General features: G+C 37.4%; 1 protein-coding gene and 2 long non-coding RNA genes across 8 annotated transcripts; 1 reads left to right on the top strand and 2 right to left on the bottom strand.

Moving 5' to 3' along the window:
- Positions 1-668: 668 nt before the first annotated feature.
- LOC112193782 lies at positions 669-3,173 on the bottom strand. 2 transcript variants are annotated; one of them, XR_005808164.1, is made up of 5 exons: positions 2,930-3,173; positions 2,406-2,514; positions 1,939-1,965; positions 1,614-1,826; positions 669-1,379 (listed from the first exon to the last, which is right to left on the bottom strand). It is a non-coding gene; the product is annotated as an uncharacterized LOC112193782 (long non-coding RNA). The 2 variants fall into 2 exon arrangements; XR_005808163.1 differs by lacking the exon at positions 2,406-2,514 and having other exon boundaries at positions 671-1,379.
- Positions 3,174-9,129: 5,956 nt separating this feature from the next.
- Positions 9,130-11,991, bottom strand: LOC112193842. 2 transcript variants are annotated; one of them, XR_005808655.1, is made up of 5 exons: positions 11,390-11,991; positions 10,866-10,974; positions 10,400-10,426; positions 10,075-10,287; positions 9,130-9,840 (listed from the first exon to the last, which is right to left on the bottom strand). It is a non-coding gene; the product is annotated as an uncharacterized LOC112193842 (long non-coding RNA). The 2 variants fall into 2 exon arrangements; XR_005808654.1 differs by lacking the exon at positions 10,866-10,974 and having other exon boundaries at positions 9,132-9,840; positions 11,390-11,986.
- Positions 11,992-15,892: 3,901 nt separating this feature from the next.
- On the top strand, positions 15,893-21,625 carry LOC112191720 (glutamate receptor 2.8). 4 transcript variants are annotated; one of them, XM_024331123.2, is made up of 9 exons: positions 15,893-16,049; positions 16,233-16,306; positions 16,395-16,486; positions 16,618-16,652; positions 17,427-17,632; positions 18,229-19,577; positions 19,699-20,014; positions 20,357-20,751; positions 20,896-21,625. In XM_024331123.2, the coding sequence occupies exons 2-9, from the start codon at positions 16,234-16,236 to the stop codon at positions 21,433-21,435; spliced, it is 3,006 nt and encodes a 1,001-aa protein (XP_024186891.1). In that variant the 5' UTR covers positions 15,893-16,049; position 16,233; the 3' UTR covers positions 21,436-21,625. The 4 variants fall into 4 exon arrangements, with proteins under 4 accessions (XP_024186891.1, XP_024186890.1, XP_040371873.1 ...); XM_024331122.2 differs by having other exon boundaries at positions 15,897-16,306; XM_040515939.1 differs by lacking the exons at positions 15,893-16,049; positions 16,233-16,306 and adding an exon at positions 16,768-16,894 and having other exon boundaries at positions 16,393-16,486.
- Positions 21,626-27,053: the final 5,428 nt, after the last annotated feature.

Raw genomic sequence — 27,053 nt, 5'->3', positions numbered from 1 at the left:
CATGACTGTTAAAAAACGTCATAGAAAGTATTTCAATGACAGTTAGAAAACGTCATAGAAAGTTTTTCATGACAATTCGAAAATGTCATAGAAAGTTTGCTAAAACGTCATAGACCTTCTTCTAATGACGTTTTGAAATCGTCATGGTAAACATTTTTATGGCATTTGCAAAACGTCATGGAAATATATTCAATGACGTTTACAAAACGTCATGCAACTTTTTTTATGACGTTTATCAAACGCCATTAAATTTTTTAATTGTTTCAAAAAAAAAAATCTGAATTAAAATTAGAATTTTTTTTCTTGTTATAGATTCATACCACCATAGAAACAATACTGATATGTAAGATTGAATAACAAGCTAATTGAGAATCAATATTTTCACTACAACCTCAATATATTCAGTAAATGTTATTATTCATATCAACTACATCCAAAGAGTATCAAAATTAAAATGAAAATTTGGACAAACTGTGCAAAAGGCCAACCCTCTCCTTGTTTCCAATACCTGCCAAAGAACCAACAGGCAAAATGAGTACACATTGACCACCTCTTCTACTCATATATACTAATCAACTTCTTACTGTATACTAAACCGAAAATAAAAATCATGGTTAGTGAAGTTACCGTGTTTGATGACTTGATCTTAACTCCAAGCCTATGCAATAAAGTAAAAATATATTAATAATAATAATAAGAATCAGCTGCTTCAAATTGAAACCACATAATAGAATATGAAAGTACTAGAATGGCCTAGAGGGGGGGTGAATAGGCAATTAACTTTTATTTGTATCCAATTTTCTGAACGTTGCTGAGGGATTGGAAAAAGCTATCTATCCCTAACCAACAGTATAAAGAAACTACCATATGCAAGCATAAGAAAAAATAACAGAAAATAAGGGACACAGGAACATGTTTACGCAGTAAAACCCTCAAAATGAGGTAAACAACTGCGGGCCTCAGGCCAAGTGCTTAAGCACACATTATAAGATAGTAAACCAAATACAAGGTACACTTACAACCTCTCGGATAACTCTGAACTCGGTTATCTCTAGCTAAACTCTTTTTAGCCAGTTGCACTACCTCTCAACACTTTGTCTACAGCTTCTAAATGTGCTTCACTTGTCTTGAAAACATCGGCCTTGAAATCTCAAACATAGTTGATTTTCTCAACTGAACTCATCGGTATTTAATACAAGAGAATTCTAAGAATAGAATACACTCATGACTCACTTATTCTCTTGAACATTTAACTTAGACACTGCTCACAAAAACCGATCAAACTTATGGAACCAAAGCATTCTTTTTATACACCCAGACTTCTTAAAAGAACTTTGTTTAAAGGCTCAACTTGCAAGTCCATGTGAGGGGACACCAGCCTGTAAGATAAAAAGAAAAAGAACGCAAGTGGACGCATCATGTAGACACAAAGAAAGCACAGCACTATGACTTAATCATAATATTAAACAAACCACTTTTCTAGCGTGTAGAACATCTTTCCATTTTTATGCAGAGCACTAACAAATGTTTTCAAGAAGTTTAACGACCTCAGGATTGAAGACAGCTAACAATCCTGACACTTACTTCTGCACACAGTGATGAATGATACTTACCCAAATTTCGTATGAGTCAGTGGGTCCTTGTCTTGTGTTACTGATCCAAATGCTTAGATCAAAACACTCACACACTTTTAGCTAGAACACTCAAGTTTTGTATAAGGGGAATGCCAACATACAATTCCTATACTAACAATCTCCCCCTTTATACTAACAGAATATGCTTCCACTACCCATCAATCTGGTTTCCCTCTGAACATTCTCATCAATCTGCAAACCACAAAACCAAAACAAGATTCATATCCATAAATGCACTAGTACACACTAAAAAGAACTAGCTACAATTGAAAGAAGAAAAAAAAACAGGGAGATGGAGCCGAACCGAATATAAATTCCTCATCCAACACATCTGCAGCCAAACATTAGGAAGAATTACTACATAGGAGTTCTGAAGAAATCAGGTTTGCGAGCTTTACAAGAGAGAAACTAGAATCTGAAAATTTTTGTGGAAGAAGAAAGAACAAAACTTTTACAACATTGGTTAGATATTTCCTGGCATTCTTGCATCACTTTTAACTTAGTTGCTTTTCTGCATTTTTTTTTTTTTTTTGGTTTTGTTTTTAACTGTTGGGTATGCATGTATAAGTAGCATCAAAGCTTTACTCTTACGATGTCCTTTTCTTTTGATCAGATTTGGAAGAAAAGTTTCCAGTGGTGATAAATTTAATTGCAGTGTACAGAGCATACATATATAAATGCATTGCAAGCTGAAGAATTAAAGAACTAATCAGTCTACTTTGCTGATTAACTACTCAAAAGAGACCCCCAGTGCATATCAGTATAACTTACCAAAGTAGAGGCCCCACAGGGCTTAGTAACCTCTCGGCAGAGATTGCAATTAAAATTTGAATGGATTCATAGATTGGACAGTATCTACAATTAAAACCAAAGCATCCAACTGTCGACAGAAAAACGGTAAACTTCATCCAATCAAAAAGCTGAAGGATTAGAATTAACAGATTTTCAGAGGTTCTACATGATGTCAAATAAAAGCTTAATATCATCCTCATTTTTGCAATTCTCAATCGATCATGGACCACAACCAAACATTATGGGACATCAATCATTTATCATTCACAGATTCCAGCATTTTATCATACAGCTCCTTCAAGTCTTATACGACTTAAGTGTTAAGGAAACATATATAGGAACTAACCAAAAGCAAATGAGAGAATTTGTCCCAGAAGCATCAACAAGTTGATTCAATCACAGAGTTATGCAATATCATCAAGACAATCCAAATTTCTGGGGTGCAACTCATCACAAGCTTGGTGTATATAATTCCAAATCTAAAATCATAAGAAATTAGGTACCTTGATTGGAAGATTTTCCTTTAATTTTGCAAAACCCAATTTGCTTGCCATCAAATCCGAGACAGAGGAACAATGTGTTCGTGAAATTCTTCAACCCTGATGGGTATTGTTCTCTCTGATGAAGACGATGAAGAAGTTGATAGCTCATACACAAAAACCCAGTCATATTAGAAAACCCAATCAAGACCTGATGAAATTAAAAACAAAGAAGTTCTCTGAATCTGAAGGAGAAGAGGAACTTACAAGGAGAGAGGGAGAGAGGGGGGGAGATGAGTTGAAAAGTGAAGAGTTGCGACCGACGGAAGAGAACCTATGGTGGCCTGAGAGATTGACGATGCTTGGAGACAGCTATACTTCGCCGGAACCGCTCCTGAACTTGCCCACAGCTTTCGGAAAACTTCAATGACACAAAGAGAGAGGATGAGAGCGAGGGGGAGCTTGGAAGGGTGAGAGGGATTAAGGGTGGATTGAGGGATCGAGGTTCATGAAAGTGAGCGAGGTTGAGAGTGATTGGGAGAATGGGAGTACTGACCGCGGGGGATTTGTTTTTCAGATCTAGGGTTTTTTTTTTTTAGCTAAGGGAAAGGGCTTGTTTTTAGCAAAACGGGAGGGAAAGGTTGGGTTCGTTTTTTAAGCCAAGGGAGGTACTTTAGATCAGGGTTTCGAGGATTTTCAACCCACCAAAATTAATTGATTTTTTTTTTTTTTTGGATTTTTGAGATAACATATGTCATTGTATATGTTGTCCCAAATTTTGTAAATTTTAGTTTTGAGCCTGTGTTAGCTGAGGGAAAGAGAGACGACCAGTTTAACCCGTGTATCGTCTGACGTACTCAGACAACATATAAATTCAATATGTTGTCTGTTATGTGTCGTCTGATTCACTTTCTCTTATAGTGCTGGAAAAGGTTGAATTTTAGTGAGAATTCTGAAATATGAGAATGCCTAAGACAACTAATGGATATCTTGGGTGATATGATCAAAATTACCCTTATAGGTAAATGTAGAGTCACACTATCCAGAGTCACAGACTATACGTTAGTTTCATTATTTATGAGAAAGATGAAGTGAATAAGTTACTTTTTGAAAGATGAAAGGAATACTCTTTACCCAAATTCGCTTTGAGGAGATTTTTCCTCACCTATATTCGTTTTGAGGAGATCTCTCCTTACACAGATTTGCATTTAGAGAATTAATTCTCACACAGCATCACCTTGAAAATATTTCGCCTCACCTGGATTCTCCTTGAGGGGATTTGTCCTCACACAGATTTCCCTTGAGGAGATCTCTCTTCACACAGATTTCCCTTGAGGAGATCTCTCTTCACACAGATTTATATCTAGAGAATTACTGAGTTTTTTTCTATTTTTTAAATCAAATTTTACATATATTTTTTCACTTACCAAACGTAATGAAAACATTTTCAATGACGTTTTCAGAATGCCATGGCCTATTCTCATTCATGACACTTACCAAACGTCATGAAAACATTTTCCATGACGTTTTCAGAACGCCATGGCCAATTCTCATTCATGACATTTACCAAACGTCATGAAAAAATTTTAATGACGTTTTTAGAATGCCATGGCCTATTCTCATTCATGACACTTACCAAGCTATCTTGACGTTTTTAGAATGCCTTGACGTTTTTAGAATGCCAAGGGTAAGTGCAGAGGCCATCATCAGGCTATCTACCCATTGGTCAATGGTTTTTCTTTTGTCTAGACTCTTGTCTAGATTCAACCAGATGCCATAGTTCGTGATCGGAACTCTTGGCAGATTGTCCTCGGGGACGAATCTTTTGGAGTTTCTTTCCCCTTTTTTACCCGTGGGGGCTTTCTGAACTGGGAGTTTTACTTTCCCTTTTTCTCTGCTAATGAAAGTTCTGGAGCTTTCTCCATCTTCCATTTCAAGATCTTGATAAGGAAAGACTTTTCTCGTCTTTCTGATTTTGAATTCTTTCATTTCTTCGATTAGTTTTTCTAATCGTTCAGGACTTTCACAATTCTCAGCTTTTTCATAAAGATCATAGAGCCTCTCTGCTCTGAGCATGTGGACTGGTCTGTTCAGATCAGCTTCCAGATCTTCTTCTGATATGGGCTCTTCAATAGTGGGTTTTGTACCACTGACACCGGCTTCTCTGGTGCTATAGCTTCTTCTCAGAAGAGTGCTGTGTATCCTGATGTTCTCAGGTCCGACATCACTTTTTCTGTGGTTGTCGAAGTTGAGGCTGATTTCTCCAGTTCTTCTACTCTCGTAGATTTTTGCTTTTGCACTTTCTGCTGGTAGTTTCGGACCGGATAATTTCCATTCAATAGGAAAAGTTACTTCATTCTAAGCAACTTTGTGAATCTGCTGTGAATGGTTCTTCTGGTTGGTGAGGAATCCAGTAGTGAGACCAGGGATGTTGGAAATCCGTGTCTTCGGCTCTACTGTGGTGCTCATCAGTTTATAGTATATTCTGTATACTATCGCCAATTCTTGCATATCTTCTTTCATTGATATGCCATCTGTCTTGACTCTCAGTCGGAGACAGTGGGCTGCATCCTTCAGGCTGGTTGAGAAGTTGGGGAAGCAGTTGAAATATGCTACTTGGTTGCACAGTGATGCTTCTAGAGTTCCCAACAGACTAGCTTGGAAGTCTGTCAGTCAGTTGTCTTGCAGGACACACAGGACTGAACAGTTGATGCCTTCTCTTGCCAAAAGCTTTATGCCGACTTGAACTGCTCCAATATGCATAAATTGATACTTCTTTGCTTGTGCTCTGGCAACTTCAGCTGGAGTGATCATGAAGAGATCTGTCTCTCCAGATGTTGAGGGGGTTGTGAATTCAAGTATTTTGAAATGATGGCTGTCCATCAGGTCAAATGTTCCCCGTCTGTAGATCTGTTTGAAATCTAGCTTTGGAATTGAGGCGTTTTTTACCTCGTGCTCGATTTCATTGTATTCAAATTCTTCAGAATTCAGGAGTTGTACTCCTTTCTTTTTTCCAAAGATGCTTAACATCTTCATTTCTCTTTTTTCCGGGTTTTCATACCGGATACTAGTCTGACTAGTAGATGGTTCCAGAAAAATCATGTTTGGAACACGATTTGAGTCTGGTTTTTCTAATGGTTTGAACCCATTAGTCTTCTTTTTTACTGTAGGTACTTTCTTGTCCTTCAGTATTTTTTCCAGCGTTTTTTGCTGTTCATTGATTTTTCTACTGACACTCATCAGTTTTTCTTCTTCCGTTTTTGGAAGTTCCTTGATATAATCTAGTTTGTTTTCCAATCTTTCCAATTGGTGGATTATAGCAGGTAGTTTTTCTAGAGTCGACTGACATCTAGATACTTCTAGTAACAGCTTCTGATATTTCTCATCAGAAGATTTTAGTAGAGAATTTATTTTCTCTAATAACAATTCGGACATAGTCCCCATTAAGGAGGGGTTCTCCTTGAACTATTTTAACAGCTCTGATACCAGTGAGGTGCGGATCTAACCAATGCTCAAATAATCAAGAGGTTTTTGTTCCTCTTCCAGAACATCCAAGAGATTATCTATCTCCTCTTCTATTCTATAGATTCTAGTCTGTAGTCTATAAATAATATCCCAGTAATTGGGAGAATCTCTACTAAGATTATCTCTATAGGTTTGCGATTTTTTCAATTTCTCTCTCTCCTTTTGCAGTTCCTTAGTAGTAATTTTGCAGATAGCAATCAACTCAAGTCTGTCTACAATCGAAATTATGAATAGTAAATTGTACTGTTTACCTTTCGAATTTAGAGGATGATTGTCAATTTCATATATATATATTCAAATAAAAACTCTGATGGGCCCACCACGTTTCTAAAACCGTTAAATAAACAAAATTATATAGCAAACTATATGAAAGAGACATATGCAAATGCAGCTTTACTACCTCATGGAGGTGTTTCATGTGTTCTTCTCTGTTTTTGGAGAAGACCAGGATGTCATCTATGTAGACGATGCAGAATTCCGCTACATGCTTAAAGATATTGTCCATCTTTCTCTGGAAGATTGAGGGAGCTTGCTTCAGACCAAAAGGCATTACCAGCCATTCGTAATGACCTTGAGGTGTTCCAAATGCAGTGAGAGGTATGCTCTCAGGATGCATCTTGACCTGCCAGAAACCCGACTTTGCATCGAATTTCGAAAAGACTTTGGCTCCTCTGAACTGGTTGATCAGTACTCTTACTTGAGCGATCTGATAGCCGTCTTTGACAGTCTTCTTATTGACATCTCTGTAGTCAATAACCATTCTAGCTTTTCCTCGTAGATTCTCTGCATGATTTCTCACGTAGAATGCTGGAGCATGATGAGGGCTAGTGGAAGGTTGAATTAATCTCTTTTTTAGGAGATCTTCAATATCACTTCTAAATTCTTTCTGATCTTCCTCTTTGTACTGAGGAATGGCTTTGACATGGCAGATAGCGTTCATGTCGTGCAATCTCAATTCACAAACCACTGGGTCTTTTTCCCAAAACTTCTGAGGATTTGTATCCACATTCTGCTCGAGTAGTTTCTTGATTTTTTCAAGAGTGGGAATTTGCTGCAACTCAAGCTTGTTCTGAAAGTGCTTGAGGTTGTGCTCATGGATGAAACTAGCTTCTTCATCTTCACTAGTTTCTTCTTCAGAAGAAGAAGATTCTTCAACAAGCAATTCTTGTTGTTGCTTGATTTGGAGTATGGGTTGAAATTTGGGTTTGTAGGGGGTAAGATCACCACTATTATGTTGCGATCTCTGATACTGAGTAGTAAAACCGGGACCTACCACACTTTTTGCTTGTGTGAGTCGGTCTGCCCAGAACACCCGTTCTCCTTTTCTGAAGCCTATCGCTTCTTCATCCTGAATGAATAGTTGTTGGAGAATAAAATCATTTCCCAACAAGAAATCAGATCTTTGGCCTTCAGATTGCCAAACATTCTGGATGATAAATGTTCCTCCACCGACGGTGATATGAACATTTTTTGCTACTTTCTTCATGGTGAGATGGCTCCCATCAAATGTAACACCAGTAGCTGACTTTTTCGTGTCTTCTTTCCAGAGTTCATCTGGAATTGCAAATCTCTTTGCAACAGTAAATCCCGATCCGTTATCTACAAAGGCATGTAGATGATACTTTCTGTGATCTGGGAATTTTAGTCCGATCTCTATGTAGTTGCTGTATCTACTGGTAGAGACGACCTTCGATTGATGAAGCTCATTTTCTTGAGCTTGTTCCGTTGGAATGAATGGTTTGCATTCTTCTGGAACATTTTCCTGAGTGGGTGATTTGTCTGCACCATCATCCCAATCTGTAGGAACTATCACTACTACACAAAAACATTCAATGACGTTTGAAAAACGTCATAAAATGGTTTTCATGACGTTTTTCAAACGTCATGCAGAACGTCGTCTCTACTGGTGCCGTCTTATGTGGCATGAATCGATGACAGTTAGAAAACGTCATAGAAAGTATTTCAATGACAGTTAGAAAACGTCATAGAAAATATTTCAATGACGGTTAGAAAACGTCATAGAAAGTATTTCCATGACTGTTAAAAAACGTCATAGAAAGTATTTCAATGACAGTTAGAAAACGTCATAGAAAGTTTTTCATGACAATTCGAAAATGTCATAGAAAGTTTGCTAAAACGTCATAGACCTTCTTCTAATGACGTTTTGAAATCGTCATGGTAAACATTTTTATGGCATTTGCAAAACGTCATGGAAATATATTCAATGACGTTTACAAAACGTCATGCAACTTTTTTTATGACGTTTATCAAACGCCATTAAATTTTTTAATTGTTTCAAAAAAAAAAATCTGAATTAAAATTAGAATTTTTTTCTTGTTATAGATTCATACCACCATAGAAACAATACTGATATGTAAGATTGAATAACAAGCTAATTGAGAATCAATATTTTCACTACAACCTCAATATATTCAGTAAATGTTATTATTCATATCAACTACATCCAAAGAGTATCAAAATTAAAATGAAAATTTGGACAAACTGTGCAAAAGGCCAACCCTCTCCTTGTTTCCAATACCTGCCAAAGAACCAACAGGCAAAATGAGTACACATTGACCACCTCTTCTACTCATATATACTAATCAACTTCTTACTGTATACTAAACCGAAAATAAAAATCATGGTTAGTGAAGTTACCGTGTTTGATGACTTGATCTTAACTCCAAGCCTATGCAATAAAGTAAAAATATATTAATAATAATAATAAGAATCAGCTGCTTCAAATTGAAACCACATAATAGAATATGAAAGTACTAGAATGGCCTAGAGGGGGGGTGAATAGGCAATTAACTTTTATTTGTATCCAATTTTCTGAACGTTGCTGAGGGATTGGAAAAAGCTATCTATCCCTAACCAACAGTATAAAGAAACTACCATATGCAAGCATAAGAAAAAATAACAGAAAATAAGGGACACAGGAACATGTTTACGCAGTAAAACCCTCAAAATGAGGTAAACAACTGCGGGCCTCAGGCCAAGTGCTTAAGCACACATTATAAGATAGTAAACCAAATACAAGGTACACTTACAACCTCTCGGATAACTCTGAACTCGGTTATCTCTAGCTAAACTCTTTTTAGCCAGTTGCACTACCTCTCAACACTTTGTCTACAGCTTCTAAATGTGCTTCACTTGTCTTGAAAACATCGGCCTTGAAATCTCAAACATAGTTGATTTTCTCAACTGAACTCATCGGTATTTAATACAAGAGAATTCTAAGAATAGAATACACTCATGACTCACTTATTCTCTTGAACATTTAACTTAGACACTGCTCACAAAAACCGATCAAACTTATGGAACCAAAGCATTCTTTTTATACACCCAGACTTCTTAAAAGAACTTTGTTTAAAGGCTCAACTTGCAAGTCCATGTGAGGGGACACCAGCCTGTAAGATAAAAAGAAAAAGAACGCAAGTGGACGCATCATGTAGACACAAAGAAAGCACAGCACTATGACTTAATCATAATATTAAACAAACCACTTTTCTAGCGTGTAGAACATCTTTCCATTTTTATGCAGAGCACTAACAAATGTTTTCAAGAAGTTTAACGACCTCAGGATTGAAGACAGCTAACAATCCTGACACTTACTTCTGCACACAGTGATGAATGATACTTACCCAAATTTCGTATGAGTCAGTGGGTCCTTGTCTTGTGTTACTGATCCAAATGCTTAGATCAAAACACTCACACACTTTTAGCTAGAACACTCAAGTTTTGTATAAGGGGAATGCCAACATACAATTCCTATACTAACAATCTCCCCCTTTATACTAACAGAATATGCTTCCACTACCCATCAATCTGGTTTCCCTCTGAACATTCTCATCAATCTGCAAACCACAAAACCAAAACAAGATTCATATCCATAAATGCACTAGTACACACTAAAAAGAACTAGCTACAATTGAAAGAAGAAAAAAAAACAGGGAGATGGAGCCGAACCGAATATAAATTCCTCATCCAACACATCTGCAGCCAAACATTAGGAAGAATTACTACATAGGAGTTCTGAAGAAATCAGGTTTGCGAGCTTTACAAGAGAGAAACTAGAATCTGAAAATTTTTGTGGAAGAAGAAAGAACAAAACTTTTACAACATTGGTTAGATATTTCCTGGCATTCTTGCATCACTTTTAACTTAGTTGCTTTTCTGCATTTTTTTTTTTTTTTGGTTTTGTTTTTAACTGTTGGGTATGCATGTATAAGTAGCATCAAAGCTTTACTCTTACGATGTCCTTTTCTTTTGATCAGATTTGGAAGAAAAGTTTCCAGTGGTGATAAATTTAATTGCAGTGTACAGAGCATACATATATAAATGCATTGCAAGCTGAAGAATTAAAGAACTAATCAGTCTACTTTGCTGATTAACTACTCAAAAGAGACCCCCAGTGCATATCAGTATAACTTACCAAAGTAGAGGCCCCACAGGGCTTAGTAACCTCTCGGCAGAGATTGCAATTAAAATTTGAATGGATTCATAGATTGGACAGTATCTACAATTAAAACCAAAGCATCCAACTGTCGACAGAAAAACGGTAAACTTCATCCAATCAAAAAGCTGAAGGATTAGAATTAACAGATTTTCAGAGGTTCTACATGATGTCAAATAAAAGCTTAATATCATCCTCATTTTTGCAATTCTCAATCGATCATGGACCACAACCAAACATTATGGGACATCAATCATTTATCATTCACAGATTCCAGCATTTTATCATACAGCTCCTTCAAGTCTTATACGACTTAAGTGTTAAGGAAACATATATAGGAACTAACCAAAAGCAAATGAGAGAATTTGTCCCAGAAGCATCAACAAGTTGATTCAATCACAGAGTTATGCAATATCATCAAGACAATCCAAATTTCTGGGGTGCAACTCATCACAAGCTTGGTGTATATAATTCCAAATCTAAAATCATAAGAAATTAGGTACCTTGATTGGAAGATTTTCCTTTAATTTTGCAAAACCCAATTTGCTTGCCATCAAATCCGAGACAGAGGAACAATGTGTTCGTGAAATTCTTCAACCCTGATGGGTATTGTTCTCTCTGATGAAGACGATGAAGAAGTTGATAGCTCATACACAAAAACCCAGTCATATTAGAAAACCCAATCAAGACCTGATGAAATTAAAAACAAAGAAGTTCTCTGAATCTGAAGGAGAAGAGGAACTTACAAGGAGAGAGGGAGAGAGGGGGGGGAGATGAGTTGAAAAGTGAAGAGTTGCGACCGACGGAAGAGAACCTATGGTGGCCTGAGAGATTGACGATGCTTGGAGACAGCTATACTTCGCCGGAACCGCTCCTGAACTTGCCCACAGCTTTCGGAAAACTTCAATGACACAAAGAGAGAGGATGAGAGCGAGGGGGAGCTTGGAAGGGTGAGAGGGATTAAGGGTGGATTGAGGGATCGAGGTTCATGAAAGTGAGCGAGGTTGAGAGTGATTGGGAGAATGGGAGTACTGACCGCGGGGGATTTGTTTTTCAGATCTAGGGTTTTTTTTTTTAGCTAAGGGAAAGGGCTTGTTTTTAGCAAAACGGGAGGGAAAGGTTGGGTTCGTTTTTTAAGCCAAGGGAGGTACTTTAGATCAGGGTTTCGAGGATTTTCAACCCACCAAAATTAATTGATTTTTTTTTTTTTTGGATTTTTGAGATAACATATGTCATTGTATATGTTGTCCCAAATTTTGTAAATTTTAGTTTTGAGCCTGTGTTAGCTGAGGGAAAGAGAGACGACCAGTTTAACCCGTGTATCGTCTGACGTACTCAGACAACATATAAATTCAATATGTTGTCTGTTATGTGTCGTCTGATTCACTTTCTCTTATAGTGCTGGAAAAGGTTGAATTTTAGTGAGAATTCTGAAATATGAGAATGCCTAAGACAACTAATGGATATCTTGGGTGATATGATCAAAATTACCCTTATAGGTAAATGTAGAGTCACACTATCCAGAGTCACAGACTATACGTTAGTTTCATTATTTATGAGAAAGATGAAGTGAATAAGTTACTTTTTGAAAGATGAAAGGAATACTCTTTACCCAAATTCGCTTTGAGGAGATTTTTCCTCACCTATATTCGTTTTGAGGAGATCTCTCCTTACACAGATTTGCATTTAGAGAATTAATTCTCACACAGCATCACCTTGAAAATATTTCGCCTCACCTGGATTCTCCTTGAGGGGATTTGTCCTCACACAGATTTCCCTTGAGGAGATCTCTCTTCACACAGATTTCCCTTGAGGAGATCTCTCTTCACACAGATTTATATCTAGAGAATTACTGAGTTTTTTTCTATTTTTTAAATCAAATTTTACATATATTTTTTCACTTACCAAACGTAATGAAAACATTTTCAATGACGTTTTCAGAATGCCATGGCCTATTCTCATTCATGACACTTACCAAACGTCATGAAAACATTTTCCATGACGTTTTCAGAACGCCATGGCCAATTCTCATTCATGACATTTACCAAACGTCATGAAAAAATTTTAATGACGTTTTTAGAATGCCATGGCCTATTCTCATTCATGACACTTACCAAGCTATCTTGACGTTTTTAGAATGCCTTGACGTTTTTAGAATGCCAAGGGTAAGTGCAGAGGCCATCATCAGGCTATCTACCCATTGGTCAATGGTTTTTCTTTTGTCTAGACTCTTGTCTAGATTCAACCAGATGCCATAGTTCGTGATCGGAACTCTTGGCAGATTGTCCTCGGGGACGAATCTTTTGGAGTTTCTTTCCCCTTTTTTACCCGTGGGGGCTTTCTGAACTGGGAGTTTTACTTTCCCTTTTTCTCTGCTAATGAAAGTTCTGGAGCTTTCTCCATCTTCCATTTCAAGATCTTGATAAGGAAAGACTTTTCTCGTCTTTCTGATTTTGAATTCTTTCATTTCTTCGATTAGTTTTTCTAATCGTTCAGGACTTTCACAATTCTCAGCTTTTTCATAAAGATCATAGAGCCTCTCTGCTCTGAGCATGTGGACTGGTCTGTTCAGATCAGCTTCCAGATCTTCTTCTGATATGGGCTCTTCAATAGTGGGTTTTGTACCACTGACACCGGCTTCTCTGGTGCTATAGCTTCTTCTCAGAAGAGTGCTGTGTATCCTGATGTTCTCAGGTCCGACATCACTTTTTCTGTGGTTGTCGAAGTTGAGGCTGATTTCTCCAGTTCTTCTACTCTCGTAGATTTTTGCTTTTGCACTTTCTGCTGGTAGTTTCGGACCGGATAATTTCCATTCAATAGGAAAAGTTACTTCATTCTAAGCAACTTTGTGAATCTGCTGTGAATGGTTCTTCTGGTTGGTGAGGAATCCAGTAGTGAGACCAGGGATGTTGGAAATCCGTGTCTTCGGCTCTACTGTGGTGCTCATCAGTTTATAGTATATTCTGTATACTATCGCCAATTCTTGCATATCTTCTTTCATTGATATGCCATCTGTCTTGACTCTCAGTCGGAGACAGTGGGCTGCATCCTTCAGGCTGGTTGAGAAGTTGGGGAAGCAGTTGAAATATGCTACTTGGTTGCACAGTGATGCTTCTAGAGTTCCCAACAGACTAGCTTGGAAGTCTGTCAGTCAGTTGTCTTGCAGGACACACAGGACTGAACAGTTGATGCCTTCTCTTGCCAAAAGCTTTATGCCGACTTGAACTGCTCCAATATGCATAAATTGATACTTCTTTGCTTGTGCTCTGGCAACTTCAGCTGGAGTGATCATGAAGAGATCTGTCTCTCCAGATGTTGAGGGGGTTGTGAATTCAAGTATTTTGAAATGATGGCTGTCCATCAGGTCAAATGTTCCCCGTCTGTAGATCTGTTTGAAATCTAGCTTTGGAATTGAGGCGTTTTTTACCTCGTGCTCGATTTCATTGTATTCAAATTCTTCAGAATTCAGGAGTTGTACTCCTTTCTTTTTTCCAAAGATGCTTAACATCTTCATTTCTCTTTTTTCCGGGTTTTCATACCGGATACTAGTCTGACTAGTAGATGGTTCCAGAAAAATCATGTTTGGAACACGATTTGAGTCTGGTTTTTCTAATGGTTTGAACCCATTAGTCTTCTTTTTTACTGTAGGTACTTTCTTGTCCTTCAGTATTTTTTCCAGCGTTTTTTGCTGTTCATTGATTTTTCTACTGACACTCATCAGTTTTTCTTCTTCCGTTTTTGGAAGTTCCTTGATATAATCTAGTTTGTTTTCCAATCTTTCCAATTGGTGGATTATAGCAGGTAGTTTTTCTAGAGTCGACTGACATCTAGATACTTCTAGTAACAGCTTCTGATATTTCTCATCAGAAGATTTTAGTAGAGAATTTATTTTCTCTAATAACAATTCGGACATAGTCCCCATTAAGGAGGGGTTCTCCTTGAACTATTTTAACAGCTCTGATACCAGTGAGGTGCGGATCTAACCAATGCTCAAATAATCAAGAGGTTTTTGTTCCTCTTCCAGAACATCCAAGAGATTATCTATCTCCTCTTCTATTCTATAAATTCTAGTCTGTAGTCTATAAATAATATCCCAGTAATTGGGAGAATCTCTACTAAGATTATCTCTATAGGTTTGCGATTTTTTCAATTTCTCTCTCTCCTTTTGCAGTTCCTTAGTAGTAATTTTGCAGATAGCAATCAACTCAAGTCTGTCTACAATCGAAATTATGAATAGTAAATTGTACTGTTTACCTTTCGAATTTAGAGGATGATTGTCAATTTCATATATATATATTCAAATAAAAACTCTGATGGGCCCACCACGTTTCTAAAACCGTTAAATAAACAAAATTATATAGCAAACTATATGAAAGAGACATATGCAAATGCAGACTCTGACAAACTAAGACGTCAAAGAAAATTGCTAGAGAAAGGAATAAAGGGTATTAATGGTAGGGATTTTGAAAAGATGGGTAGGTATGAAGGAAAGTGAGAAAATGTTGTGTAAGAGGGAACAAAAAATAAAACACTGGGGTGTATGAGAAGTATTTTCCCGGATTTGGGGTGTATGAGCATTAACCCAAACCCAAAATAAATATGACCGGATGGTTCGTGAAATACTTTGAGATTCGAGTTTCGGGTTTCAGAGGAATACAGTGCAGGGATTGACAGGTATGTTCTTCGGAATTCGGGTTCGAAATTCAGGTATGTTTTTCAGAATTCGGGTTTTGGGTTTCAACAGAATACGGTGCAAGTTCAAGGATTGAACCTGCTCTGATACCAAGTAGAAAATAAGACTTCAAGGTATTTGGAATGCTTCAATAATAATATTCATCTCCAAAAAAGGAGGTATATATAGAGGTACAAGTATAATCCTAATAGGAAAAGATCTCCTACAATTATACAGGATACTTAATCTACACATACAAGAAAAGTAAATATTTACAGAATATTCTACTGGGTAGAGCTTTAGAAACCTCCAACTAGGGAGAGTGGACAAACTACCACAAGTTTGGTGATTAACTGGGTAGAGCAGTTGATAAACAGTGGGCAATAGTAAAGGAATCTGAAAGGGGGGACATGGAGAACAAGTGGGAGGGCTACGGGAGCAGGAAGATCTAAGGGATGAAGGATTGGGTCAGTGGTGAGGTTGGGAAGAAGGTAAAGACTTTTAGAGAGAAGGAAGAGCTTCTCACTCTAGAAGGCATTTTTAATTGAGTTCTTATCCTTAAACGGAAACGTCCTTCTCTTCTGTTCTTTTCTGCCCGTGTGCGTTCACTTCACACCTTTTGATTCAAAACTGGGTCTGCAATTGTCGGTTCACATTCACTCCAAATTTTTCAGAATGGGATTGAAGTTACAAATGATTTTGGAGAGATGGAGAGCAGAAAAATTGCAGTTGGCAATGTACATATGGGGTGAGTAATTTCTATAGCGGGTTCTATTTTCTTTTGCTTCAGTGTATTGCCTTTTTCTGGTAAAAAATAAACATTACCTATTTCCCAGAGATGGAGAGCAGGAGAAGATTCGGGGTTTATTCCCTTCAGACTTGCCCACTAGTCAGAACAATTGCAGTTGGCGATGTAGAGCTAGTTGAGGTCAGTACTGTATTTTACATTGCCAGCTTGCTGAAATTTTTTAGCTTGATTATTTTTCTTTATAATTTACGTTACTTTTGGCTTGAAATTGAATTTTTGCTAATAGTACATCTTGAATTTCTCTTTCGCAGCCATGCAATTTCGTTATAACAAACTCTTCGTTAATGTAAGGCACATCTTCTTTCCATGGGATTTTACTTTCTACAAGTTCCACTTTAGTTGTTTTCTTGTGATATGACAATGGAGAAGTAATATGTATTGTTGTTTGGTTCGTCTAGCAGATGAAAAAGCAATAGAGTAAATTATGGTCGTTTTCAAACGTCGTCCCTGAGTCGATTGACAGAAGAAATCTGTTAGAGATCATGGTCCTAGTGCATAAGAGAGAAGCAGTAATAAACTTCCTTACAGGTTACGAGTTGAGAAATTCCATATACTTTGGTTATAAGGAATAATAGAACTACAGAAGTCTTCTGCTTGTAAAATAGAATTGAAGTGTTCTGTAAATCTGTAGTCAGTTCCATAATGTTTTTGTTTATACATAAGATTTTACACATATTCCATGCCTTCATTAATATTCTAATATATCAGGTCAAACCTTCTTCTTTTTTTTTTCTTGTTTCTAAACATCGTCAATTACATGTGTGGAGGGGAACATCATGTGTCATTGACTCTTCTCCTGTGAGACATTGTCATTGGCTTGATTTTATATACATTTAATGATTTTAATGCTTCCTGGAATTTTCGTTTTTCTAACGTAAAATTTACTCTACATTGAAGCTTCCAAGAGATTCAAACGAAGTTTGTTTGAATCACCACCACCCATAATCATTATATAAGTTCCTTCTTACTCATTGCCATCAATAGCGCACCTTCCAATAGATTGAAGCATGATCAAGTATCCTAACAGTTATGTTTGTTCTCTTTTGTTCTTATTCCTTAGAATTTCCTTGGCCGTTGCACAAGACACAACTGTCCCAGTGAATGTGGGTGTGGTCCTCGATGTTGATTCATTGTTTGGAAAGATTGGGCTAAGCTGCATCAATATGGCCATCTCAGACTTCTATGCCTCTCATGCTTCTTACAAGACTAGGCTGCTGCTCCACATAAGGGACTCCAAGGGAGATGTTGTTGTTGAAGCTGGTGAAGGTTCTCTCCATCTCTCTTTCCCTTTTTCCATATTTTGATTTCTTTTTTTGGAGCTTCAATATTTTGTTTTAGTTCCGCGCATATATGTTTGAATCATAATCAGTACGTTTTGTATATGATTGGTATTTTTTCTGTTAGATGTTTTTTTTTTTTTTTTTTTGATGACATTTCTGTTAGATGTTATATCTCATTGACTTTGATCCTTCATCTAGTTTGACACACTGCCCAACGTTTGAGGCATGATTTATGTCTAGTTCAGCTCTTTGGTTCTCTTTGACTTTTGCTTTAGACTGTAGCCAGAGTCCGACTCTAGCTTGTTAACATCAATTAGAGTTCATCTTCAGAATAGTATTTCCTCATTTATAGCGTAATATACTGTTGAGACGGAATAGTAATACCTTAAACAAATTGTTTAATGCTCAGGGCTCTCGATTGAGCCTGAGCCTTGACCTGAGCTCATAATGAAAAACTCTGTTCCCAAAACCTGAGACCTAAACCCAAGCCAGCCAGAAATGGATCCAAATTTAGCAAGCTACTATGACATATTTTGAATTGCATAGGTTTTCTTTACTTTCTAAATTTCACCCTTGAAACAGCTGTAGACTTGATAAAGAATTTAGAAGTGCAAGCCATCATAATAGGGCCGGAATCATCAATGCAAGCAAAGTATGCAATGAATCTTGGAGATAACGCTCAGGTGCCCATAATATCATTTTCAACAACAAGCTCTTCCATAACTACTTTCCCAACTTCGTATTTTTTCCGAGTTGCACAGAATGACTCATCTCAAGTGAAAGTCATAAGATCCATCATCCAAAACTTTGGATGGAGTGAAGCAGTACCCATCTACGTTGATTATGAGTTTGGGGAGGGAGTAATACCTTATCTGACTAATGCTTTGCAAGAGGTAGATATTCGTATCCCTTACTGGTGTGTCATTCCTTCAATGGCCAGTGATGACCAAATTGTTGCAAAGCTTCACCAGTTGATGACAATGCAAACAAGGGTATTCATAGTACACATGTTACCCTCTCTTGGCTCTCGGCTATTTGCAATCGCTAAGGAGATGGGTATGATGGGTGAAGGTTATGCTTGGATAACGACAGACAGGATGACAAACTTTTTTGGTTCCATAAAATCTTCTGTCACAGATAACATGCTAGGTGTGATAGGTTTGAAATCTTATGTTCCGAATACAGAAGAGCTTGAACATTTCAAACTTAGATGGCAAATGAAATTCCAAAAGGATAATCCGACAATCCTTAATGTTAAATTGGATGTTTTTGGATTGTGGGCTTATGATGCTGTTTGGGCATTGGCCATGGCAGTTGAAAAGGTTAGGGCTGCAAACTTCAATTTCCAAAAGTTGAACATTTCCGACCATTCCACTAATATTTTAGAAAGATTAGGTGTCTCACAAAGTGATCCTGAACTAGTACAAGCACTTTCAAGTACAGTATTTAGAGGCCTTTCAGGAAACTTTAGTCTTCTTTATGGGCAACTGCGGTCAACAAATTTTCAGATAGTTAATGTAAATGGTAATGGAGAAAGAGAGATTGGATACTGGACACTCCAAGAGGGACTTGTAAGAAACTTAAATTCAACTAGCAGAAGCACAAACACAAGCAGATTCTCTTTTATGGATGCCAATGCGTTTGGACCAATTATTTGGCCTGGAGACACGATCACCACTCCCAAAGGTTGGGAGATTCCTAAACATGGGAATTGGATGAGAGTTCTAGTTCCGGTGAATCATGGGTTTCAAGAGTTCGTACGTGTGAGCCGTGCTCCTGCTACCACTTTCAGTGGATACTGCATAGATGTATTTACAGCAGTGGTAGAAAGATTACCATATGAAGTTTCTTACGAGTTTATCCCCTTTGAAAGGCCTAATGGTGACCCAGCTGGCAGCTATGATGATTTGATCTTTCAAGTTTTTCGTGGGGTATAACACTTATTTTTGCCAACTTTTCCTATATTATATCATCCTTGTTTTTATATTTCACATTTATTCTAGCAAGAGTTGCAAATTTCTTCAATGAGAGGATGCCATTTTTACTTCACAGAATTATGATGCTGCAGTGGGAGATCTATCAAATAGACCAAACAGGTCCTTGTATGTTGACTTTACATTGCCTTACACTGATACTGGGATATCAATGATTTTGCCTGTCAAGCGCAGCAAAAGTAGTAAAAATGCATGGGTGTTCTTGAAGCCTTTGACCTGGGAGGTGTGGTTATTAAGTGTTTGTTTTTTTATATTCATGGGTTTTGTCGTCTGGGTTCTGGAGCATCGGATAAACAAAGGCTTTCGCGGGCCTCTGCAAAACCAAATTGGCACAAGTTTGTGGTTCTCCTTCTCAACCATGGTTTTCGCACACGGTAAGTTTTCTCCATCTATACTATACTATATATTAATATAATCTAAATGCAGAAGTTGGAATTTGGTACAACCTTTGAAGATGTTTGAAGTTTTTTCTTAAAGAAACTGTTCAAACGAAGCAGATATATTATAAGAGGGTGAAATTGTAAAATACAACAAACAGCAAAATTTAAAGTTTATTTTAAATTTAGCTGAGTTAGTTATGTTATATTTGGCCATTCTAATTTTATTTGAAAAAGCCTATTGACGCCGTAGAAGTAGGTTTCCAGAAGGCTAGTATATTAATGAAGTGGTGATGGTTATCCTTTTTATTATTAATAATTATTTTTTTTTTGTAACAGGGGATCAACTAGTGAGCAACTTAGCTAGGTTTGTAGTGATCGTGTGGTGCTTTGTTGTCCTCGTACTGACTCAAAGTTATACCGCCAGTTTATCATCACTTTTAACAGTTCAACAGCTGCAACCAACGGATGTAAGCCTTCTCCTGAAGAATGGTGACATTGTTGGCTTACAAGAAGATTCTTTTGTCCAGGGGATTTTGGAACAAGTAGGATTTTATCCAGACAAGCTTAGGACCTATAATTCCATAGAAAGGTTGCATGAACTGTTCGAACAAGGGAGTATATCTGCTGCATTTGATGAAGCCCCTTATATGAAGGTTTTTGTTTCAACTTATTGCTCAAAATATACCGTGGTTGAGACGGCATTTTCTAAAACTGACAATGGTTTTTCCTTTGTAAGTTTACTCATTATTTCTCTGCTCTTGCTTTGATACTCATTTACATATATCCTATTATGATCTTAGTCCTTCTACATATATAGGGCCCTTCTAGGATATATATGGATTTCATGTTCTTTGAATTTGAATTTTGATCCGCAGGTCTTCCGAAAGGGTTCGCATCTCACACGTGATGTCTCAGGAGTGATCACTAATCTGCAAAAGGAAGATCAAATTAGAACAATCGAGGACAAGTGTTTCGGGAAGCAAGCAATTTGTATGGGCCCCAACATCACGGGCTCTTCCAACAGGCCTCTTACTCTTAGCCTTGATAGCTTCTGGGGCCTCTTCCTGATTGCTTGGCTTTCTTCATCATTAGCTCTCCTCATATTTGTAGCTATGTTCCTCTATCAGCATCGGCACATTTTGATATGCTCTGATCCAAACATCTCATTTTGGAGAAGAATTTGCATCCTACTCCAAATGTACGACCAAGAGGACATCAGTTCCCATACTATTACGCTGCAAGAAAGTGTTCATAGTCTGGTTGCAGTGGAATCCTCAGCAAGCTCCCCCAGGCCATTATCCAGTCACTCAAGCCAGACCGCATCAAACATTATTGTTTTGGAAATGCAGGAAAGATTGTCTACTAGGCTCGGTGATCTGAATCCTAATGGTCAAACAACTCAAGAGATTGCCTAGGAATTTCTATACCGGTCATTATGGTTAAGTAGTGTTTTTCTGTTTGTTTTGCTTGGCTGTTGCCTCCTCTGTTTCAAAAAAAATAAAAGGGTACTAAAATTGTAATTATTTACTGTGTGGGAGCGAGTAAGAAGATTTTGTTAATTGATGAAAATTTTCTCACTTACTCCAATAATATATTATAATTCTCACTCACTCATTTAAGTGCAAAAAATCAATTTTGCCCTCGTCTTACTTAATAAACTACATATGCCACTCAGATCGATGACTCTCTCTCTCTCTCTCTCTCTCTCTCTCTCTCTCTCTCTCTCTCTCTCTCTCTCCCCCTCCCTCCCTCCCCCCCCCCTCCCCCCTTCTCCTTGCCATGACAGCTCTACCCACCACCGTCAGACCTTTATTAGACGACTGCAAGACATAACACAATCCCAAATCTTCGGCATCTAGACCAACCTCCTGCATCCATCTTTGTTGTGTTCAGACCATTGGACCCTCCAGACCAAAAATCAACTTCAACGCCAGATCCTACAACCACCAACGAGTCCGACATTGACAGGAGCAGTTAACTCAGACTCCGTTTGAAATCGAGCTACCTCACCGGAGTCGAACTCAAATCTTGATGCAGAGCCTTGAAACGGAGTCGTCATGCTCCAGTGGTCCGCCTTCTTTCGATCACTTTTGCTTTCCCGAGAGTTCACCGGCATTGGCCTACCCTAACTGTCTCTTATACAGCCGTTGGACTCTCACAGTCCAGGTCTGCAACCGACGAAGAAGGGAGAAGATGTGGATGCCCAGAGCATTTAGATCAGAGAACTTGGTTCTCCTATTGTCTTTTGTGAGATGAGATACAAGATTATCATGTATTGTGAAGTTAACCAGGCCAGAAGTTCTGTGTATTTCCTTCACTTATGGAACCAGAAGTTCCCAATTCATTTTATCGCATAATTTTATTTAAATTTTGCTAGCAAGCCTAGCATTATATTAATTTCCTTATTTTCATTGAAGTAATTTTTTTTATTACGGACTCACAATCCTCTCAGACCTCCAAATTTCGAATAATCATTTTGGCCAGAAGTTCAAAATGCATTTGATGTTATTAATCTACATCGAAAACAATACAATAATTGAACGTCATGTTTTACCTGTATAACACGGACTAGAAGCTTCGTGTATATATTGTGAGATCCACTGTTCAATTCTTACAAATTTGATTTTTGTCATCTTCAAACTTATGTTTTGATTGACTTTCAGGCAATGCAATTTTATCCATGGTGTCCAAAAAACATTACTAAGGCTTATGCTTATGAGGCGAATATAACAATCATCTCAGATCTTACATATCTGATTGATGGCTCCAGAAGTGCACATATTATTGTCTCTTTGCATCCTGTATCTCCAATATTACCAAAGATGTATAACCTCTCCCTTTCATGGATCTTATTGTATAATAAGAAAGCCGATTGACATGGCTATACCATGAAATGCCACCAGAAGTGGATCATGACAACAGAGAAATCAAGAGTCAATGTAAATACTGTCCTAACATCCACGCATGTGAGGAAATTGTAAATTGGGCGTGTGTCGCCTATGGTACACTATATGGTAGATGATTATCAAGCCACTTTTGAAAGGGCACTGGTCAAATTAAATTGCATTAACTAATTAATAAGAACATTGAGATTCATTTCACATGCCTGATATCTTTTGCTTACAATAAGCAAATTGTAAGCATTATTGTGTTATTTCACAAATTTATTGTAACCTCTTGAGTTCCTATTGAAACTAAATGTTTCTTAATCCAATTATCTAGGAACCTGATGTTCCTTAAGAGGTTGTTATAAATTGAAAAAAAAATTGAAACCTCAAGTTTCTTGGATCTCCAATTATATGAGGACATGAAGTTTCTCAATGATTGTACTAACTATATAAGCACCTGAAGTTGCTCATGAAGTTTAAACTCGAAATTTCGAGTATATCATTTTGGCCAGCAGTTCAAAATGATTTTGGTCCATTCCAATTGTCAGGATTTCACAATTGATGTTTACTCAAGCTAGGTAACACTCATATCAAGAGTTGTAGATCTTGATTTGTGACTCCGAATGAGCTACTATCATGTTACCAAATTTGAAATATTGTCGCACTAAGTGCCTCCAATATGGTTGGGGAAGATTTTTTTTTGCTATCTCATATATATTGTATCAAATTGCTACAGTAAATTTAGGCATATAATGTCATGAACTAGAAGTTCATTGAACCAAATACACTATTGTGGTATAACCCATTACGTCATCTTTCTTCTGCCATGTTGCATGGAATCACTTACAAGTTTTGATGACTGCTAACCTTACTCACAAGTAAATTGTTTATTTACTGCATATTTGCAAGTTGTCACTTTAATAAGATAATCCTCCTACCATGAGGAGGAGAAAAATTGTTCCTGAAGAATGACATAAATTGGTGTGAGATATTTATCCACTATGTCATTTTTATTTTGAGAAATATCTAACCTAGTGATTTATAAAAGAAAGTGACAAAATTATATGCTAAATGCAAAGACATCTGCTTGGGTTGAAGTCCATGAGACCAACCATATAAACGCAAACAATGTAGACTCCATTTGATTTGTGGGATGCAAGTGTATCCAACATGGTTCTCCTAAAGAGAATGTCATTAAACAATATCACAGCTCCTAATATGGCTACACGTACAAAGGGTGTAAGTACGCCATTAGGAAATGATGTATTGGTGATACAATAATAAATTAATATGGTTGATGCTAATGAACAAAACCTTTTTTCACCTAAAGCTTGGTTTGGTTCGCCACCAGCCAATGAACATCTTCTCTTCAAAGAAAGTGATAGATTTTTGAATGCATCTTTTGAGCATGGTCAAAATAACACAGTCTGTCCGCCGTTAGAGGGAGGAAAGACTACTGTCATTTAAATAACGGCGTGAATTTGTATGAAATGTACCCACCAGGTCTAAAGTTTTAAGCTTCCAAAGAGGGAAGATCATACAAGCCCTATAATGCTCTACAGGATATAAGTAAAAAGGTCCACATTCTCTACGTAATTCATCTATGAGAGATGATTGTACGTCCTAGAAGTGACAATATATGCCTCAGAAGTGGCATGGGTGATAGGAGCATAATGTTCGACATTTATATTAATATTTCCTTGCATTTTGTCATGCTATTTCTCTTAATAGAAAGTATTAATGTTTGTTTTATTGTTTTAGGATTCTTGCGGAGTAAAGGAGAAAAGACACATGAAAGGAGAAAACAGGAAATCTTCTTGTTCAGATCAGTCAATTTCGATAGAGCACTGAGAGAAGCTCAGAAGGAACCAGATAATAATCTTTATATTGTTGAAAAGCCTCGGATGTCTAGTTTCCATAGCTTTTTACGGTTTGTCGATATCATTTTTCTAGAAGAAGTTATGGCCGATTTAGTACAAGAATGTCAAGCTGCGCGTGAATCTAGTTTTTGACGGGAATTTATATTTACATAAAGATTCTAGAGTCTATGACGTCCAAAGGCTTCCCCAATCATACTTAGATACGAATTGGAGATGATGACTCAATCTTGATGACATGGAATTATTTTATTGGCTTGAAAGTAATTAAATTGTGCACCAATCGAAAGAAACCTCAAGCAAATTACAAGCAGAGTTGAATAAGGAAACTAGGGTTGTGTATCTCCTTTATAAAGAGCCTCTGCAACACAATGAAAAGAACCGCACCCTCCACCTTCTCTTCTACCTCTCTTTCTTGTTCCTCCGCCACCATTTTTTTATTTTTCCTATTTTATTATACTATGTTATTTTGCTACAAGGTATAACTAAATTACTTTTGTTAGGGGGGAGGTTTGAAGCCCTAAGACATGGTTCTGATTCTTAGTTTTGAAATTACTTTGTTGTGAATTTATTTATTTGGTTTTGGTTTACAGATAACTCTTGTATGTTTATGTTTTATGAATGCGCACATAAAATATTATGATCATGTGAGTGGGGCTAGAAATAGGTATTTTAATCTCCTAAATGGTTTATAATGCTTATTTCAATGGTAGTAAAACCTATAGGACAATAAATGAAACCAAATAAAAACGATTGCATACTAGGTAGGTGTTCCCTACTAGTTTTGCATACTTGTTTCGATCAAATTTCCACATGTGATTAATGCTTATAATAAATTGTTGATAGGATAGCGTTCTATACCTTAATTGTTTATTCTAAAGGCTTAGTAATGGTGCATTCATCTTGCTTAAGTAATCTAGAGAAGTACTACGAACTTATGCAATGCGTTCACGGTTTGTTCTTGATTGAACATTTTCATGACTTAGTAATTGAAACTAGCATATACTCAGAAAATTCTAAGGCATTTTCATGAAGATAAAGCAAAGCCTACACTACTACAAAAATTGAATCAGACGACGCCTCTCAGACGACGCATTATAGTTTTCCGTCGTCTGATTGATTTTTATTTTTTTAGACGTTGTTTTTAAAAAATCCGTCGTCTGATATGGAATTATGAATTAGTTCAGAAGACGTATAAGGACAGAACCGTTGTATGACCCTAAAAAAATTGAGCGCCAAGTTTGCCACCATGTCATGTGGTGCCAAACCCCATCTCAAACCCCAAATTTTCCCCAACATGTATTAATCATACGACGATAAACAATAAAACTGTGGTCTAATTAAAATGTTCGACAGAAAGGAGGGAGATTTCCCTCCACAATTTTTCTCCAACTCCCCACGGAGGGAAGTCCAATTAATAGGAGACAACCCCTAAATTTAAATGGCTACATTCAGACCGCGTTCTTACACAAATCTGTTGTGTGAGTCCTTGTACAAATTGATAGGGCCTCACAAATCTAGCAGAAACCCTAACACTAACATAACAAAAATAACAAAATAGCAAAACCCTCTCTCGACAGCTAGCGTCTCACTCTATTTTGACTCGTCTCACTATCGATAGATCCTCACTCTGTCGCTCTCTTGGTCGCCTCACTCTCGACAGACCCAAACCAAAACCAGAATCCTCACTTTCCCAAACCCTCATTCTTCTCTCTATCTCGACAGACCCAAACCAAAACGAAAATCCTCACTCTCTAGCCAAAACCTCACTCTCCCAAACCCTCATTCTTCTCTCTAACCAATCTCATCTCTCTGCGAATGGGATTGAGCCGGTGAACTGAGATTGAGCCGATTCCCTTAGAGCGAAGCATTGTTGGCCAGTTTAGCCTCTCCGACTGGTTCCCGTCGCACCCAGCTGCAGGTCGAGACCGAGTTGTTTCTTTTTCCTGTCGCACCCAGCTGTGAGACCGAATTGCAGGTATCAAAATCGTTTCTTTCTGTTGATTCTCTTTGATTCTGTAACTGGGTTCTGATTATTGCGTCTTGTTTTCACTTGGGTCCTCTCAAGTTTTGATCTTTTTGTTGTAATTATCATGGGGTTTTCTGGAATGGAGAAGGTAAAGTCAACCCGAGACAGAAATTTTGGTTATCTGGAATACCCGGCCAATTGATGAAAATAGAATAGAATAGATTCTTTCTACTGTTTGATTGTGGGTCTGTTGTGTGCTTGATTTTGGTTAGATATGATGGATGTTGTTGTTCTTGATT

The sequence above is a fragment of the Rosa chinensis genome, chromosome 3 (assembly GCF_002994745.2).
Source record: "Rosa chinensis cultivar Old Blush chromosome 3, RchiOBHm-V2, whole genome shotgun sequence".
Classification (NCBI taxonomy): domain Eukaryota; kingdom Viridiplantae; phylum Streptophyta; class Magnoliopsida; order Rosales; family Rosaceae; genus Rosa; species Rosa chinensis.
The sequence above is the reverse complement of the archived record's forward strand: the minus strand, read 5'-3'. Positions and strand labels throughout refer to the sequence as shown.

Excerpts from the sequence above, each read along its gene's own strand:
- LOC112191720 (XM_024331123.2), top strand. The coding sequence starts at position 16,234 with ATGGGATTGAAGTTACAAATGATTTTGGAGAGATGGAGAGCAGAAAAA. Across the intron at positions 16,653-17,426 it reads ATAACAAACTCTTCGTTAAT|AATTTCCTTGGCCGTTGCAC; the intron begins GTAAGGCACATC and ends CTTATTCCTTAG. Across the intron at positions 17,633-18,228 it reads TGTTGTTGAAGCTGGTGAAG|CTGTAGACTTGATAAAGAAT; the intron begins GTTCTCTCCATC and ends CCCTTGAAACAG.